Here is a 20,570-nt window from a genome sequence, read left to right on the forward strand (position 1 = left end):
GAGTACTAATGAGGGCCATTAAGGGTAATTCAGGTCGTGATTACATTTTAATTGGACCATTAATATAAAGATGCTTGGGTCAGAGAGAGAGAAATAGGAGTATAATTTATTTTCTCTAACTCAATCTGTAAAGCTGTCTCTATAGTATTTAATTTTGACTAACGAAAGAAGGTTTAATTCAGCTTTTGACAATCCGTACTCTCCAACGGGCTAATCAATGCACTACCAAGACTTTTTTTTCCTCTCTTGTTACCTTTGCTATTACAATTAGATTTTATTCAGGTACAGGGGAAACTTATCGAACTGAAGGGGTTAACCACAGCCTGCATAAACCACTTTAGAACGGGATGCTTCCCCTACGCTCAATAAAATCGTCTGATGGTACAAAGACTAAACTGAAAACAAATAAAAATAAACTCAGTGCACTTAGGATTAACATCTGACCTAATTATACAAATTTCTTTTACACGGCCTGGCTGTCATGTTGTACTTGACCTAGTTCTCTCTCTCTCTCTGTGTGTGTGTGTGTGTGTGTGTGTGTGTGTGTGTGTGTGTGTGTGTGTGTGTGTGTGTGTGTGTGTGTGCCGTGAATGAGGCCTATGATATAAATCCGACCATTAATCTAGTAATCACCCCTCTATCGCTGATCCACCACACGCCATCATAACATTATTGGTCTCCATCTGTTACCATAGGTGATCTTTGAATCCGTCAGTATTTTTATTATTCCGTCACTTCTCGTCTCCGATTTTCATCATACTTATTGAGGCTGTACAGCACCACGACCCTATTACACTGACCCAGTTTGTGACCTTGACCTACTTTTCTAGGTCACAAGTCCAAAAATCCAAAAATCATGAATTTTCAACCTCAATTTACTCTAAAGCTGATACAGATACATAAACTTGGAACGAAATCCAGTTATACAATAATTTTTCAAACATTAGTGTGAAAAAAAAAAAAATGGTCATTCATGCGTGGCAGTACGATATGTCGGGCAACCCACTTCTCAACTGCTCCTCCATACAGGAAAAAGCAAAACGTAAATGAGGCACTTCTTGGACCTAGAAGTTTTGTCTGGTCCTGGACCAGGTCAGAACACTTTATGCTGGCAGTTTGACCAACGATTTTTTACTTATAAAAAAATAATAAAAAAAATAAAAAAAAAATAAAAGCTGCGCCTGACTAAGACATGACCTGGATAGCATTTTCATCCAGAAAAACTCATATCAGGTAATAGTATGCTATAATAAACTACCCCAAACATGTACCCACTATACCACAAATGTCAAATTTGACCTATGCCCTCATTTTGGGTATTAACGTGTGCATTTTGTTATTTTATTCTCATATGTGATTAGTAACTGTCGCTGACAGTTAAAGTCCTCTAGTTATTGTTATTATTATTATTATTATTATTATTATTATTATTATTATTCCCATACTTGCCTAAACGAGGTGTCTGAACCCGAGGCTGGCCTACCATAGTCCACAATATTTAGTTATCTTCCTACATCACTGACCATACACGCGAATTTTTAACCAAAACATACCCGGATATGTATTTACCATTTTTTAAGCCTATTATTCAGTACCACCAGTTTACGCTTTTCACTGCCACTGATAACTATTTAAAAAAGGTTAAATCTATACCATCATACTCCGCTGAGTAAATTTCTTGCAGTTCAAAGGATGACCGAGATAGTTTTCAACTCTTTGATTACTAGAATTCTCCTTATTTAAGCAACAGTGCCTTCCGTTAGTATGAGTAAAATCATTCAATGGGAAGGTGAATGGGCAAATACCAGAAAGGCCAAATGAATGCTCGCGGTCCACATACTCCTACCATACCCGAGACAAATCTACATCATTTCGAAACATATGTTACTCTCTCAAAACAGAAATCATGTACCTTTAGCATTATTTAAAAGAGAGGGGGGGGGGATATATATACACAGATGAGACAGAAGGCTGAAGAAAAGAAAAAAAAATGAAACGAGGAGTGTATCACTTCTTCCCTTACGCGACCTATGCCATTACCCCTTTTAAAACGCGAGCCGTATATTATTTTAGTATCTTCAAAACAAAAAAGACCACGAAATATAATTTTAAATATTATACGACTGCCAGAAAACAAAGGGAAACGTCTGAAATACTTTTTTTTTCACCTCATGTAGTGCGGAAAAAGAGAAGGGGTAAGTTTGGGCGGGAAAATTTAAGGGACTTGCACACAAAAGCTGACGTCCGCAAGGGAGCAAAAATACAGGACATCCCAGGCATTTTCGATCATTTTTCAGCCAACATAACGCCAGATTTGTGGGTTGATGTTAAGTCTGGGAGCAAAATTAGGTCAAGAAAGGAACCATTTTCATCTGTCCTTAAAATACAACACCAAACACCTTCATTAGCACCTCGGAAACCTAAATGTATTAGGTGAATCAGCAGACAAAATGGCGGGAGATGGCCATGAGACAAGGGGTACGAGGATGACAAGATGTATAAATTGACGAAACGGTGAAGATGAGGGGGAGGAAAAGGGAGGGGGGGGGAAACGAAGGAATATTGAAAAGTAAGATAACAAACGACAATAAAATCAGACAGAACACAAAGACTTTCATAAAAGTGAGGAAAGGCATAATCAACCGTTCACTACCATCCAAAACTGAATCAATCGTCTGGAGGCAGCAGGAGTAAATATAAAACAGGCTCCATTCTACCACAGAAGGCTAATGGGCATTGTTTGTGACTCCTTCAATATCCATAAGCTGAACAAAATCACCTGATGGTTGTGAAGACTAAAATACGAAAGACAACATAATGACGATAAACTAGCCTCTTCAGTACGATGATGCCTTTAACCCCTTCCCTTCGATTTCTTCTGTTTACTACTCTAGATACCAGCAGTTGATTTTACTCAGATCAAGATTTTTCGGACAGGGGGGGTTAGACAAAGCTTTAATTACTGCCTTCGGAGCTACAGTTCAAGAAACCCGATGAATTAAGTCGTGTGCGATCAGCAAGAAAAATGTCATTGGAGTGAAGATTACATTCACTCCTGCTACCACCACACTTTTTGTCGGCTTACACAGGGCCACTCGTACTGAAGGGGTTAAAATCAGTCCCCTTTAACTCTTCCGGTACGAGCATTTGTTGTTCTGGCTTCCGTCAAACGATGTTGACCAGCTTATAACACCGCCCTCGTACTGAAGGGGTGGTGCTAGTCAAGAAAGCTAAACCATCAATTATCCTACATCACCCTAATTACAGAACTGCTGGGCCTTAGCAAACGTAATATACAGGGTGTTTCAGAATGTTTGAAACCCACATCGGGGCCTTGCCTGGTGGAATGGGTTTCAATCATCCTGAAACACCCTGTATAATCTATGCCCAGCGCTGTATACGTAAAAAGCAGAAAAAAAAAAACGATGCAAGTCAACTAATTTCTTGTAATTACTTCCGCACCAGTTAAATACAGCTGACAAGAGACGGGCATGTACAGTATGTATGTATGTATGTATTATAACTTCCACACCCCTAGCAGGGCACGGGTGAGCAGCTCCACTGTACAAGTGCATGCCGTGGTGTACGGGTTCAGAAGAGTACCCAGGAACACCGACTTCAGCACTGTACAACTTACCCGCCCCCACCCACTGCTTCATGCATGAGGGAAGGCTCTTGCAGTGTAGGGTGAGAAGTGCATAACAAATTGTGTTGGTGTGTTGGTGATTATGTGAGTCAGAGAATTAATCGATGGAGCTGTGGCAGGGTGCGAACAATATGAAAGGACATACTACCGCACTATCTCAAATATTCATAACCGGCTAGGAAGGCAGAATATAAACGGTAATTATGTATACTCCAAGTGTGTGGAGAGAGAGAGAGAGAGAGAGAGAGAGTCATACCTCCGTGCCCGACACTCCTTAACTACAACGAAATGTAGAGGGCTAAACCACAAGAGACGGTGGTGAGTGCAAGGAGGGGTGGAGGGAACTCTCTCACTCTCTCTCTCTCTCTCTCTCTCTCTCTCTCTCTCTCTCTCTCTCTCCCTGCCGTCGAGCAATGAAGGGAGACTACCGAGTAAGGGCGAGTATTTAATACGACCTAATAGAAATAGGCGGCCAGGGAGACAAGGAGGCCAGTGATCCAGAGAGAGAGGGGGGGGGGAGGAAGGAGGGGAAGAAAATGGAGAGGAAGGGAGAAGAAAGACAGATCGCATGGAGTGAATGGGGAGAGGCGGAGGAAGAAGGAGGCGAGGCAAAAAGGAAGGGAGGGTGAGGGGAAGGTTGGAGGGAGAGAAAGAGGGAGGGGGCGTGTGAAATACAACGGTGGGAATGAAAGAATAAACGAGAAGGATGAATGAATGAAGGAAGAGGAGGAAGGATGGAGGGAATAAAGGAAGGAAACAAGGGGTAGGAGGGAAGGGGGGATTGAATTACGGTTGAATGCAGAGTAAGGGAGAATAATTAAGACGACGTAATGATAATAGGTGGCAAGGGATAGGGGCAAGGAAAGGGTGACTGCGAAGGAGGTAGAGGGAAGAGGAGAGCGTGGGAAGGAAAGGGAGGAGAGTGGAATGATGATGGGCGAGAGAGGGTAGAGGCGGATGGGGAGGGAGGGAGAGGAGAAGAATGTGATGGGGAGGATATGAAGGAGAACTGAGGAAAGAATGATAGAAGTGAAGAAAATGGGGGAAGAATGAGAAAGAGAGGCCAATGATGTGAGAAGGCAGGCACGAAGGGAGGGACAGGTAGAGGTCGGGAGAGGCAGAGGGATGGAAAGCGTAAGCAGGGAAAGAAGGACGATGGAATGTTGCTGAGAAAGGTAAAATGAATGAATGAATAACAGAATGAACGCAAAAAAACAAAGGAGAGGAGGGAGGGGGGGGAGGAAAGGAGGGAGAAAAATTAAAAAGGGGGAGGTTAAAGAGTACAGAGGGATTAAAAGGGGAATGAAATGAGGAAGCAACGAAGACTGGAAGAAAATGAGTGAGGGAAGGATAGACCGAGACCCAGAACGATGAACGTAAATATGAGAGAGAGAGAGAGAGAGAGAGTACACCACTTAAAAGTAAAAAAAACACAGTAAGAAACGTAAAACACACACCATCAAAGAAAACCAAGGTACACCAGAAATTTCAGGGGTAACTCTCGCAAAAAGACTGCCATTATTATCCGGACGAGGGCGTGTCATTTGGGCGGCGGTCTGATTACACCTGCGTTACTGGGCCTCCCTCGGGTGTGACGGGCAGGTGTGACGGTAATTGGGGGGCCTTGTGACGGAAGTTAGAGGGAGGAGGGAGGCGAGAGGAAAGGAAGAGGGAGGAGGGGAAGGCGAAGGGAAAAAACGGGCGGTGGAGGGAAGTCAAGTATGGATGGACGTGGAAAGGGAAACAATGGCAAAAAACTTGGGAAACATTGTGATGAGGATATGAAGGACGTGAGAAGGAGGAAATGAAAAAAAAAATGAGGAAACATGGAAAGATGGAAGGAAGGAAGAAGGAAAAATGTTAAAGGGAATGAAGAAAGGAAACAGCAGGAAAGAACATAGATAGAAGAGAGTGATGTAAAGATATATGAAGCAAGAGAAATATAAAGAAAGGAACAGAGAGGGAATAAGTGGACAAGGGGAAGGAAAATGCAGGGAGGAAGAGGTGAGGATGGACAAAAAGCGAAAAGCAACCAGTTCTCTCATCCATACAAAGCCGTTACCTGGCAACTACTGTTCTAATACAAACTGTTCTGCAGGATCAACATACTCGTACATACAGCATAGGATCAGAGTCCATCATTCCCAGACCCTAACCACAAAGTCTCTGGTTTATGCTGGTAGGAAACCTATCACTGAATCATCGCACAGTAATAAAAATAAATAAATAAAAAGGTACAAAGGACGACAGGAGAAAAATAATTATCTTGCCATAATCTGAGTAGAAATAACTAAAATAATAAAAATACAAAAAAGTCTGGCTGTGACTAAGGGAATCTGAACTACTTATTGCTCTGGGCTCAACATGCTCAGTCTGGGCCTCCAAGAGAAACATTAATTCTGTTCAACCAATTTTCAAACGGCAGTACAGTGTCTCTATATAAACTTTGCCTTGATAGTTGGTTCCATAGTTTTACAACTCGAGGAGGGAATATTCTGCTCTAACGAATGAAAGTGTTACAAAGCTTATACTCCCACCTGACAGAGCCCTGACCCTTTTTCAGTTCATCTAATGGTCAAGTATAGCCATATTAGAGGGATGACCTGACTGGTAACCAAGGACACCTAAACCATAACTACGACTCATCGAATTTCCAGCAACCACGACTTTGTATTCGAGTTGTGGGAGTGGCCAAGCTCAGTCAGATGAAAACAAACGGGCTATTGTAGATTACTCGTACCTCATAACCATTACTTTTAACAGACTGATCAACAACTGTAGAGTACTTGCCGACTGTCACATTACGATATTATTGACCTTGAATATGTTCTCTGATTGCATTGCATCTCTTAGTTTTCATAAACTAAGAACAATCTTCACACAGTATTCCTTACTTTTGGCATAGCTTTAGTTACTCTCCTCCTCAGAAGTTTTCTTTTCAATTATTCCTTATCTCTTAGGGAACACGATGACCAAAGCTGGACGCAGAACTCTCATTGAGGGCTCCTAAAAGAATGACGAAGTACCAGATTTATCCCCATTCCTTAGCCTTAACCATTCTTTTTCTGTGTCTGTCCTCCTCTCTTCCTATTTCTCCCATCTTTCCTGTCACTTCTTATTTCTTTTCTTTCCTTCACAGGTGGCTTTACATTGAGTGACAACCCAAATGGTTTCCTGTAAGCCAAGAAACCATTTACAACGCTGGGTGGTTATCACATAACCAACCCATACGAGCTCCCTACGTGTCAACAAGTGGGTTGGTGGAGGGTTAGTGCCCCTCTCCGTAAAATAGGTAACTCAAAGTCAAGTGGCCACCCCTTACGGGATTATGGCGTCTGGCAATAGATAGACAGATTGATTACACAAAGAGTCATTACGGCATGTCATCAATTCTTGCTGTCTCAATCCTCCCCTTGCAGACGACCAGACGAGTTTACATCCACGACCACAATTACACTGCTGGGTAAATAAGGACAAATGGGGAACCTAACTTTGTCTAACAGTCTGACCAGCCCGATAACTGACTTCGGGCAGAAAGAAAAGACTGTATACTGTAAAAAGGTTGTCTCAGATACGACTTCAGTACAGTATAAGCCTTGGCACACTGATGGCTCTACTTCAAAATTTAACATCATTTTTATTTCCTCTGATTACTCTCCATTTGTATTATTCAGATTCTACCGATAATTCGTTTTTCTAACAGCCATTGTGATACACTTTGCATTTTTATATATATTAAAATCCATTCCCTAAAAAATTAATAATTATATATCACAATTGCACTGAATTAATGAGAGAGAGAGAGAGAGAGAGAGAGAGAGAGAGAAGGGGGGAGGGGGCATTATTAAGGTCGTATCCCTACAAGGTCATAACACAACACACCTAACGAAAAAAAAAAAAAAAAAAAAAACGCAAGTGTGGGATCAATACTGTCTGACCCCTCCCTATACTGTGTGTGTGTGTGTGTGTGTGTGTGTGTGAATAATTTAAGGATTTGGTATATTTAGACATGCTTATGTATATATGTATGTTATGTATGTATATCATCGTCCTCGTCGTCACGGTTACAGTAGGCGATATACAGTATTTATCATTATCATCATCATGTTTAACTATTAATGAATATTACTCGGATTTAATGATTTTTTTTTTTTTTTTTTTTTTTTACTGGGATATCTTGTGAACAACTAGTGCTACTGTATTGCTTTACTGTGTGTTACCGGTTGTTGATGCTTTGTTACTTTGCTGCTTTTTGTTCACTTGCGTATTATCGAGTGTATTATTGTTAGTAAGCAATACAAAATCTGTCACTGTCTGTTCATATCCTATCGTACGTTAATGCCTGGCTTTTTCTAAGTTACCGTGTTACTCTTCGGCTTCTGCATACTGATAAGAGTTTTTATACAGTATTACCGTTATTATATGTTATTGTTAGTTGCTGCAAGTGATACAGTGATGTAAAGTTGTAGGCCTATATTTTATTGTTCCCGTATGTCACTGGCAAGTCAGACACTGTTCTGCTACTGGTATCATGTAACCCAGTACTACCTGTCACATGGTCGGATCATCGGCGACTAATCCGGCAACCCCACTGGCCTAGGCCAATAAGAAGGATGGTTAGATATCCCGCGGGACAATAAAGACTGGTCAAAGGGCAGAGCAGCTACTTAAGTCGCAATGGCCATCTATCAGGGTGAACGGAGTTCGTTAGCCTAGGTTGGCTGTCCACCTAGGAGAAGGAAAACTCCGAATTAAATGTGGATAGCCCTTGACAGGGATCCTATGCCCCTATCCATAGGCTAGTGGTGAGCCCTCCCCTGACAGGAGGTTTGGGTGGGGTTTGCGTCACTTTTCTGGAAAAACCCACATCTAATGTGACTTAAGAAGAGGAGGAGGCATCTGGGTCAGTGTGGGTTGCTGACCCAGTTTTGCCAGGGGGGGAGGTCCCTCCTAGGGTACCAGCCTGACAGGGCTTTTGGGGCCCTGTCATGCTGACACCAATTATAAGGGTTGTTAGGTAATGCCTATGGGACTCCAGCAGCTGGATGATGAAAGGGACCCCCTAGCCTTAATCCTGTTTTTTACTCACGCAGTGGTGGCACAGAGGACACAGAACCACGTGTGGGTTTAACCTTCGGAGGGCACCCCGAGTGGAGGCTTGGAACATTCTAAGCCTTTCGAAGGATAATCGACTGCCTCTGTTGTCCCAAGAGTTGGGGTGCTTGGGGTTTGGCATAGCTGCACTGTCTGAAGTGAGGCAGCCCGGACATGGCGAGATCAGCAGTGATGACGGTGCCCAGCTAAGAAGCATTGCTGTGGCAAGTGCTGCTCATTTTGTCTACTGTGTTGACAGGTTACTCCTGTCGACAAGCATACAGTGCTGGTGTGGCTGAAGCACTCCTTGGGATTCACCTCACTTACTGCCGTGTAGTGTACATTGTACACTCCAACTGAGATAAATGATCTTGAGAAAAGAAACCTGTTCTATGCTAAACTTGACTCAATTATTGAACAGTGCCCCTTTTGGGAAAAAATATTGGTCCTGGGTGACTTCAATGCAGTTACTGGCACTGATAGGGAAGTCTTTGAGGAATGTGTACGTCCCCATGGCTCCAGAACCAGGAATTTCAATAGTTCACCGTAAGCTGAGAGTTGCTGAATCCTGGTTCCCATGGCCAGATCTTAATCGCTGGACTTAGCATTCCAATATAGGAGGGGTTGCAAAGGAGACTGACCACATCCTTGTTAGTACTCGCTGAAGGATCCTTCAGAACTGCATGGCTCTCAGGAGTGAAGAGTTTGTTGCTACTGATCAGTGATAACAGACTTGTTGTTACAACTCTAAGGCTACAAATCAAACCTGAGAAAAGATCAAGATGCTACCAAAAACGGTTCCATCCTGGGAAACTTAGGAATGAGGAGTATGCTTACGAGTAGGCAGTGGCAGTCTCAAATCAGTTTCAAGTGCTCAGTACTGTTGAAGACCGCTGAGTGATGGGATGCCATTCAACATGCTACCCTGGCAGTAGCTGATGAGAGCAATGAAGGGTGCCAGAGATCAAGGAGGGGTTCTGTCTCACCGGGGACAATGGCCATAACTGAGTGGAGTCATGCTGCCATACTGGCTGGGGATCGGGAGTAGCACAGACTTCTACCTCAACTGGCACAAGTTTTGCTGAGATATGACAAGGAGAGAGGCATGTCTGGGAAATCACTGAGAATGGAAGAAGGCCATTTTCATGCTAATGACCTTCAACCTGCTTACAGAGCCCGAGAGAAGCTCCATTCCAGACCCACCTCTCAGGTTAACTCTGTCTGAATAACAGATGGAAGGCTTGTCTAGGAGGCAAGTGAGTATGAAGATCATTGGGCTGAGTACTACGAGCAGCTGTATATGGCTGAACCTCCCAGTGGAAAGCTTCCATTGGTGGGTGTACAACCACTGACTGCTCTCCCACCAACTGATGATACCATGCCTTTCTCTAGAGGAAATCAAGAAGGCAATGGATAAATTGAAAAGGGGCACAGCAGCAGATGTTTGTGGCATCCTGGCAGAACTGATCAAAGCTGGGATGAAGCCATGATCAGAGCATTGCAATGCAGTCATATAAGCCATTTGATGGACTAATATCATTCCTCCTGACTGGACAAAGGGATTTGCTTGCCACTATACATCAAGAAGGGGAAAGGACACCAGCACGACTGAAGTAACTACCGTGGTATTACAGTGCTCAGTTTACCAGGCAAGGATCTTGCTCACATTCTCCCGATGTAAATCCAAGACCATCTGCAAAAGTTTCAGAGGCCTGAGCAATCCAGATTCACATCCACAAAGTCTGAGCGATCCAGATTCACATCCACAAAGTCAACAGTTTACTGCATCCTAGCACTTCGAGTTCATGTGGGACTCTGCCTTGAGTATCAACAAGGTCTGCTTGCACTGTACATGGACCTCAAGAAGGCATCTGACTCAGTAAATCAGGGGGTACTGTGGGAACTCCTGTGACTCTGGAATCCCTGCAGGGATAACCAATCTGATTGCTGGACTGTATAAAAAAGCACTGAGAGTGCTGTCAAGTGTGCAGGAGGAACATCCAACTTCTTCCCAGTAAGTCCATTTGGAGTGAGACAGGGATATGTCCTTACTCCCATGCTTTTCAACGCATGCACAGATTAGGTACAGCATTTGGTTGGGCTGTGAGTTAGTCACTGTGGAGTATCAACTGGCAATTTCAGGGTTACTGACCTTGACTGTGCTCAAGATGCAGTTATCCTAGTGGGGTCACTGGAGATATTACCGGGTGCTCTCAAGGAATTTCACAAGAATGCAAAGCTGTTGGGATTAGAGGTCTCCGGGCCAAGACCAAGGTCCAGGCAAATGGTGGCTTGTTGGATGAAACAGTTCAGTCTGTCCAAGCAGGTCTTGGAAGTCTTGGAAAGATTCACTTATCTTGGTAGTGTGGTAAATAACAAAAGTAGGTCAGACGATGAGATTTCTCGTCGACCTATAGGGTTATAAATTCACTCAACTCAGGTATTTGGCACTGTAATTATTTGTGTTGAAAGTTAAAAACTCGCATCTTCAAGATGCTGGCGCTCCTTGTCTTACTCTATGGTTGTGAGACATGGACACTAAACAGTGACTTGAAGTGGCAAACTGACTCAATTGGTACTAAGTAGGATCATGGGATATCGCTGGTACGACCAGGAATGTAACAAGCAACAACTCTGTGAGACTGAGCCGAGGCCTATTACCCACATACTGCATCAGCACTAACTCCAGGTATATGGCCACATGGCCCAATTTCCTACGGCTGACCCTGCTCAATGGGTGATCTTTGAAAGAGTTGAACTGGGGTGAAGGAGACCAAGGGGAAGGCCACAGAACTCACGGCTGGAACCGGCTAATCGTTCATATAGAGAGAGATACTTAAAGGGGGAAGAGTCACTGCTTGGAGGGTTGCACAGGGGGCCCTTCATGGGTGGAATCAGAGGATGAGTGAGGCTGTGTGCCCCAAGGCATTTGCCTCTCCATGGTGATGATGATGATGATGATGATGATGATGACTGTCATACTGTATTTCCTAATAAGCAACCAATTTGTTTTTCTTACAGTCCGTGCACTTATGTATTACCGGTACTAGGTAACTTACTATTTATTATTTCTGTGTATGTTACTGTTCCTGCAATACTGTGCCATTGCTTGCTACTGTCATTGCTATGCTGAGATAATGAGTGTTACTTCTGAGATGCCTGTGTAACAGCAATTAGGGTGTTATTGCATGTGCTAATTTGTTTCTTGTTGTCACCAGTACTGTGTTGTTAACTTGTTGTGCTTCTGTAATAAACATATAATGTATTCCTTTGATGATTTACTGCATCAGTTTTTGTTACTGTGGGCTTCTGTACTGGACAATATGAACTTCATGCAAGTGAAGCACAACAGGGGGTTTTGCTAGGGAGAACCACCCTGTGTGTGAAAATTCTTAGGCATGACTGACTGACTATTCTACTCTTGGAGATGCTCTCGCATCTAGTGAAAACTTCACGCATCCTCATAATCCACAAATATATGTCTCATCCATCCAGAATCAGCAACAATGAAAAAAATGACTAAGCTTACTCAAGATACTGTTCTAAAGTCCCCACAGCTACAAAACTGAAACTACCAAGGAACAACAATGACTCAAATTCCCATATTAAAGGAAACATACATTCAAAAACTGCACCTCAACCATTAATATTCAGCACACAGAAAGACAGTAGAGCCACTTACTTGTCAAGGATGTCATTCTGGAGATCCCTGAGCTTCTCAATAACAGGCTGAACTCCCAACATGAGGAATTCATAGCGCAGATGTAATCGGAATTCCAGTGAGTCCTCCCCAGGACCCCATCGGATGACAGCATTGATGAAGGACATGATGGCAATTCGCAGAGCAAGCTCATCACCATAGCTTCCAAACGAACGGTCCAAGTCCACAATTAGGGTCTGTGGGGATCATAGGCAAGTTGGAAATTAGGATCTGAAATTGTATGGATTGAATAGTCTAGCCTTGGGGTCCCATGCTCCTTATGGCATAACAAAGGATTGAAGCTTGGATGGATGGATGGATGGGTGGGTGAGTGAAAGGGCAGATGGGGGAATGTTTGACCTGTGAGGAAAAAGATACATCAGTGTGAGACACCACATTCTAGGGAAAAGATGCTGTAAAGGGTAATTATAGTGACAGAGAGAAAAAAAAAAACATTTGAGGCTATGGAGATTAGATGAAATGGGGCAAGTTCCAGAGTTAGACAAATAATGCCATCCTAATACAGGTTTTATGGAGTTCAGGATACGTAATGGGAGGGAGATTAAAAAGATCCAAACCTGCACGTTGAAAGAGGGTTTGGAAATTAACAAGAATGGAAAATATAGTCAAAAGAATAAGAAGAGTCTAAGAGGAATAACTATATGCAAGAATGTGTCTGGATTTCGTTGGATAAGTGCAGCATGGAAGAGACATTCAAAACGTTTTTAATATATGGGACATTACAGTTGACTCTCATCCTACAATGATGAAGGCACTACACCAGTGTCAGTAAACCTGAATGCTGTATCACTGAGACTCCCTAACTGATATGCAATAATTCTTAGTAATGAAAGTGAAGCGGAAAATAAATCTGATATATCTGGGATGTTAGAATCTAATACAATGGAACATTAATCTTCACTGTTTTTTTTAGAATTTTTATTTAGTGAAGATAACTTAGTACAATGTACAGTAAAACAAAAACAAAAAAAATCATCACGCATTCATTTAATAAAAATTTCACTTTTATATGGTAGGTGGGGGCACTCACCATCCACTCACTCGATGTAGTACTGCTCTCAGGTGTATGCCCTTTCCTCTCCTCCATCCTTCTTTCCTTCCATCCTCTTCTGTCTTTCTTTCCATCATTCTTTCCTCAGCCTTCTGCCTACAAGTGACTTTACAATCCCTCTTCTGTCTTTCTTTCCTTCATTCTTTCCACTTCCTTCTACCTGTGGGTGACTCTACACTGAGTGACAAGCCAAATGGTTTCTTTTACACCACGGAACCATTTACTATGCTGGGTGGTAACCATCCATCATCCAATCCTACATTGCCCCAAGAGGAGCGTAGGAGCCCGGGGCTAGGCAGTTGGTCTCGACATTTAAGACGAGAGTGACCAGCCTCACTCATCCCTGAGTGGCAATACATGAGCAATCAACCCCAACCACCACTTGGATATAAACCTTCACCACCTCAATCCGACTGGAGCGTAATAATTACCCACTAAACCACCAGGTGCCAAAATCTGGTTATATGGTTACCACCCAGAGTGGTAAATGGTTTCCTGGTGTACAGGAAACCATTTGGCTTGTCACGCAATGTAGAGTCACGCACAGGCAGAAGGAAAAGGAAAGAATGAAGGAAAGAAACACAGAAGAGGAAGTGTAAAGTCACCCGTAGGCAGAAGGACAAGGAAAGAATGAAGGATAGAAAGACAGAAGAGGAGGGAAGGAAAGAAGGATGGAGTAACCACATAACCAAATTTTGGTGCCTGGTGGTTAAGTGGGTAATTACGGCACTCCAATCAGATTGAGCTGGGGAAGGTTTATGTCAAAGGGATGGTTGGGGTTTACTGCTCACGTAATGCCATTCAGGGATGAGTGAGGCTGGTCATTCTCATCTTAAATGTCAGGACCAACTTGCCTAGCCCCGGGCTTCTTTGCTCTTCACAGGGCAATGTAGGATTGGATGACGATGATGATGATGATGATGATGATGATGATGATGATGATGATGATGATGATGATGATGATGGTGATGATGATGATGACGATGAACAAGATTCATCTCTACAACCATCAGGTTGCACGAGAGCCTTTTATTAAAGATAGAAGATGGCAACTGCTATCAGACAAGAAAAATACAGAGACAACAGGAACAGTAATACAAAGACTGATGACTACAGAGATAGAAATGCATCAGGCCTCCATTCACCTGGAATCTGGTCCTTTCTCCGGCAAATTTCTGGAAGTGGAGCATTGCCTCAAGCACCTTCTTGTGTCCACCTGGCAGGAGACACACACCACCAAGGATCTCCAACACCACTGTCTTGGTCTTAAGGTTATGGGTGCGCAGGGACTGGCAAATGACACTCATGCAGGATGGGTGAGCCAGGATATGCCGCCGACCATTCTGGGTTGAGATAAGTGAAGCAATTAACTGAAGAGGATACACTATGATTAATTCATTTGTGTAATTACTGTGCTATCATGTAAATCAGTCCAACTATTTATCTTGGCAAACTTATTTCTACATACAGTACAGTTAACTTTCACACAACTGTGGTTTATCTCTTACTACAATACTGTATGTACATGAAAGTACAATACTGCAAGACAGCTTTATTCATATTGCGAAGGACTGCTCAGATTGTAGGAATCAATAAAAATATTAACAGAGTTATTAACTCCCAAAATCTACAGTACTCCTAACACTGGTGCAATTTGTTCAAGGCAAAGTAAAAACATTTCTGCATTATCAAATTATATGATAATAACAGAGCAGAACAAGACATACTGAGTTATTCATAAGCGCCTTGACACATGCAATGATGTTCATGTGTATACTGGATTGGAAGGTGGAGTCGTCCATGCTCTCCAGGAATCGCAGGAGTGAGGCCAGACCGCCAGCATCCATGAACTGTGAGACGAAGGTGTTACTCTGTGTGGCTAGGGCCGTACGCAGCCCCTCAGTGTACTTCAGCCATGAGTGGTGTTGGTATTGGTCCGCTGGCACAGTAAGCTCTGAGTACTCATCTAGTTTGGCAATGTACGCCTCCGGACTTTCAATTTTCTGTGTGATGCAGGTGAAATTAGTTTTCCATTCAAGATACATAAACTATAGACTCCTAATAAAAAAGAAGCTGGTAAATTGTTGAATACATTTTCATCAACTCATTACTATAATTTTACAAGTCATTCAGAAGCTTACCAAGCTGAAGTTTAGATAGTAAGATACAGTACTACCAACTGATTCTCTTCAAATTTATATTATCATAGTATATACCAATATTAAGAGAACTAATGTAATGTGGAAGAGAACATCATAAGAAAGGTAAAAATTAAAGAGAAATATCGAAAATTAATGCAATAAGATCAAAATTCAAGTGACAAAGTCTTTTGTATAACAAGATTCTTGGTAGATATAAGTGCTTTACCATATCCCAGTTAAAAATAAAAACACAGTACTGGATAAATAAACACTGTGCTCTGAATACAACACCACACTGCCAAACACACCTTATTGGAGGACTTGAGAGTGTGGTAATCATAGAGGAGCTGCAGCTGTTTCTCAGGAGGGAAGTTGAGGATTCCTGTCTTCTGTACCGCAGTCAGATCAAGCTCATCCTGGGCAATGTTATAAATTATTCAAGTGTTTTCTTCAGGAACTGTGGCAAGTTAATGTACTACCATATCTAATGGAAAGAGCCACTCCATTATCACCCCTTCTCAGTCACAGAAGTTATATTTAGAGCCTAACAATTTAAAAATTTCAACATACATGTACAAATCTTTGAAATATATTCCATGGAGAGATTAGCTGCTGGTCAGAATAATGATTCATGTAGCCTATGTATTCAGGGCCAGCTTAACTTCTTTGGGGACCCTACGCTAAACTTGGGTTCAGGCCTCCATACAGAGATTTTAATGACCATCATTTGATCTTGTATGATGCCAGCCACTGTAATTTTTACCATATATCCATTTACAGAGTTACTATTCCCCACCCCCTTTTTTATTTCAAATGACTGGGAGGCCCTTCAAGGGTAGAGACCCTAGGTTACAGCCTAGTCAGCTTAGTGGTTAATCCACCCCTGTATGTATTACAATTTTCTCTTTCCATAACCTATTAAATACCTCAATGCTTCTATAAATCCCTGTGGGCTAGTGGGCTAGCATGACCTACCAAGAGCTCTGTGACCTTGGTCTGCAACTCCTCAGGTTCCAGGTCCTCGGTCATGTTGGGTGGTGGTGCCACCTGGACCATCTGCGGCTGCTCTGACACCACATGCTCGATCTGCGGTGGCTCGGACCCCTTCTGTGGTAGGATGCCACTGGCAGTTAGTGATGGACTGGGTACAGAGTGAGACAAACAAACTGTTGCTAGTCAAGAGATGAGGACAATTAATTCAGAAAGGTAATCATGACATGACAGCAACTGTAACTTCCGTATGCCATGCACAGATGTCAAGCTCTTAATTTAGAAGATATAACAGAGTACTACAGTTCAATAATCTTTCTACCAACTAATACTCCAGTATGCCACTATTTCAACCTGCTGCAGACTTTCTCTAATCACTTTACTATTATAACAAAATATTCCTACGTACCAGAAGAAATATTTACCCTAAATATGCCTACTAAGGGTCAGAGAAAGGTAATCTAAAAACAGTTAGCTGTTATATCAGTCTCACCAGGGATGAAATTCACTAATCTTACAATAATTATTTCAAATATCATCTTTACGAGTTGTGCAAATCAAATGCTCCATAAACCTACAATAATGAGCAGCATATATCTGGAAAATTAACATTAAAACTTCACCTAACATGAGCTCAAATAAAATGAAACAAACTTGAAAATAATCAAACAATCAACAAGACAGTTCCTTACAAAGCAGAAGCAGGAGGAGTACCACTCCCCACGCCGCACCTTGCCCCCGCGCTTCATGATTCTTGACCCTGACCGGGACCTTGACTTGTGAGATGGGACTGGGGGGAGGGAGGGACAGCAGGGGAGTAGGGGGCAGGGCAGCCGCTCCGCCCACCAACTCACACGCTCATGTATTCTCTCGCGTGCTTCACCCACACTTGACCTGACACACCAACAGAGTACATTAGGTCAGGTTTTGAAATCTAATAAAAATGCAAATATTTGAGACCTGAAAATATATATGGTATATACTGTATATACGGTATATAGATATATATATATATATATATATATATATATATATATATATATATATATATATATATATATATATATATATATATATATATATATATTTGTGGTAGGTGGTGGCGACCATCATCCACTCACTTGATGTAGTGCTGCCTGCTTCTTCCTTAGCCTTTATCATTCTTTTTCTGTGCCTGCCCTCCTCTCTTCCTATTTCTTCCATCTTTCCTGTCACTTCTTATTGCTTTTCTTTCCTTTACAGGTGGCTTTACATTGAGTGACAAGCCAAATGGTTTCCTGCAAGCCAAGAAACCATTTACAATGCTGGGTGGTAACGATATAACCAAACCATAAGTGCTCCCTACTGTACGTGTCAACAAATGGGTTGGTGGAGGGTTAGTGCCCCTCCCTGTAAAACAAATAACTCAAAGTCAAATGGCCATCCCTTAAGGGATTATATCGTCTGGCAACAGATAGATAGATATTGTACTCAATCCAGCTATACACTATATGGACTATACAACACAATATTTAATATCAGATTATTTACCAGTAGTGAAATAAACATGAGGTTTACTGCACTATGATTTACACTACAGATAATTTTTGAAAGCAGTAAATAAAACGCCATAGACCAGCCTCAACGTTCTAGATCAAGCTGTACCACACCTGATGATATTTTTGCTGTACCTAAATTCTATTAACCAATTACATTAAATGGTGCAATCCATGATATCACTTGACACTACCAGCAATGGCCCAAGAAATCTGAGACATGTTCAATAAGACCACTATCTGAGTGGCGATGACTGTGTTTGCAATACTACTGTACAAAGCTAATTCATCAAGGTTTAACTTTCTTGTCACAACATATGAACTTTGTACTTTATTCCTACCCCTATGAAATCTATCTATCTATCTATATACCTAGGCTGCTTCCCCCAAGGAAAGGGAGGCAGCCCAGACAGGACGAAACACTCCCCATTTACTCATCCATTCACATCTTAGCCCCAAAGGGGAAAACAGACAGATCCTCACCGCACAAGGGTCAACTGCGCAATGCAATCAGTGACATCCGCAGCAGGCCCCAACAGCAGAGCTGGTTTACCCCTGCCACATCATAACAGACTCATCCCCTTACCCGCACCTGACCTGACTAGCTGATCAAACCAAATGCGGGAGAATATCTCCCCGGGGCTGTGTCATCACTTATTCATTCACAATTTCTCTCCATTTATTTCTGTCACGCACAGCCACTCTTCCTTGCTCAACAGAAATAGTATAACATTATCTCATCAGATAAGAACTACAAACTGCACTTTATTACACTTAATGTGCCATATGATCACTTCTGACTTCAAGAACTACACAGCAACCAAAAGGTTAAGGAAAGGGGTGTACTAAAACATGGGAAGTGACAGACCAGAGTGGTGCTGGTTGGCCAAACATATGATTTTGTAACATTCTTAGTATATGCTGGATTTGGTAATGTTTAGCTGCCTACTTTCTTAAGTTGATGTACTGGTATATGATTTTAATTTTTTTTTTTTTTTTACCATATTTCTCTCTCTCTCTCTCTCTCTCTCTCTCTCTTTTTCTCTCTATGAGATATTCCCAATGTCCCAGCACAGATCTTTTAACAACTTGTGTACCATATTTATAAGACAACCTTCACCGGCATTATGGAAATATGAACATGGCCAAAACTGACCTCAATCAGCCCTGACTAGGGACATGGACACATAATTCAGACAATGCACCAAAACACAGTCTAATCCAAAATCATTTGCTGCTATGTACTTGGCAGGTCTCATGTGGGCTTCTCATTTGTTACATTCTTTCTCCCCTTTAGAAGATACTTTTATTCCATATTTGGTACCTGCAGATGATCTTGTTCAGCTTGGCAATGGTCTCCTACGCTGTGCTGAAAACATTCTCTTTTAACCTCTACCTCCAGATGATTATATAGTATTCAATTTAAAACCTCTCCTACTGAAGGTGTTAAAACCAAAATAATGAAGCTAATGCAGGTGAAAACAAACCATCTAAAGTAGTACTCATGTGTACCTGAATCGGTCGACTGAGTCAGAGGTGAGGCAGGGGCAGCAGGTCAGGGGGTTCCTCTTAAGCTGCCCCAGGTCCTCCCGTAGGCTCTCCTGGTGGGGTACAAGGAAACATTACACAATGCACTAGTACACATATTACATACATTCTGAGAGGAAGCACTGCTGGAATTTGTCACTTAACAAAAGTCACTAAATGATAGGAGTACAAACAGTTATAAGTAAACCTGGAAACAAAACATTAAATACTGTACTCTACTCCAAAGACAGAGAATATCCTTTTTCAATGCTCTACTACTGATATTACTTAATTCAGCACTAATCATCAAATACATGAGTACAAAATTTACAAATACTGGGGGATATACAGCAGCAAAAGACAGAACATCTCTGTGTAAATTTAGGTACTATATTACAACTAGTACTGTATGACTTACCATCCCTGTACCTGATGTAACCAAAGATCACATGTGACCTGACCTTATATGATCAATTGTTGCTGTACACTAACTAAAATGTCATGTGAAGTAAGGACAACCATGTAAGAAGGAAAAGATGTATGCAAACTGAATTTTGCCACAAGGTCCAGAGATGACTCTGAGGGGACAAGAAAACAACCATGCTCAACAAAATCAATGAAGTACTGGAGAGCAGAGCAGGTTCAAGATCAGAAACCCATTCATCACACAAGACCAACCACCTGTCAGCCTCACACCATCTGCCATAAGTTTCCTCTAATTAGGACTCCTTGGACCACACCCAGCCCCTACAGATGCTCAGTTTGCAGACTCTAATACAATCCAGTCTCCAATCCAACATCATCATATTCTGCATAAAGGCAAAAACTCTGCAACTTCCTAGGGTTGCTCCTTCACATGGCCCCA

The 20,570-nt window shown here is 42.1% G+C and overlaps 1 protein-coding gene across 1 annotated transcript in view; it reads right to left on the reverse strand.

Annotated features, from left to right (window-relative positions):
* The window catches only part of DAAM (disheveled-associated activator of morphogenesis-like protein), a 58,253-nt gene that overhangs the window by 33,831 nt on the left and 3,852 nt on the right, over positions 1-20,570 (reverse strand). Inside the window, exons 3-9 of the mRNA XM_080276507.1 lie at positions 19,691-19,779; positions 17,336-17,537; positions 16,629-16,760; positions 15,962-16,069; positions 15,240-15,515; positions 14,658-14,855; positions 12,423-12,637 (exon numbers count right to left, since the gene is read on the reverse strand). Coding sequence (XP_080132633.1) covers positions 12,423-12,637; positions 14,658-14,855; positions 15,240-15,515; positions 15,962-16,069; positions 16,629-16,760; positions 17,336-17,537; positions 19,691-19,779 — 1,220 coding nt within the window. The remainder of the gene's footprint in view (positions 1-12,422; positions 12,638-14,657; positions 14,856-15,239; positions 15,516-15,961; positions 16,070-16,628; positions 16,761-17,335; positions 17,538-19,690; positions 19,780-20,570) is intronic.

This window comes from Coenobita brevimanus, chromosome 65, assembly GCF_032717465.1.
Source record: "Coenobita brevimanus isolate Jiangsu-jjx chromosome 65, ASM3271746v2, whole genome shotgun sequence".
In the NCBI taxonomy this organism is placed as follows: domain Eukaryota; kingdom Metazoa; phylum Arthropoda; class Malacostraca; order Decapoda; family Coenobitidae; genus Coenobita; species Coenobita brevimanus.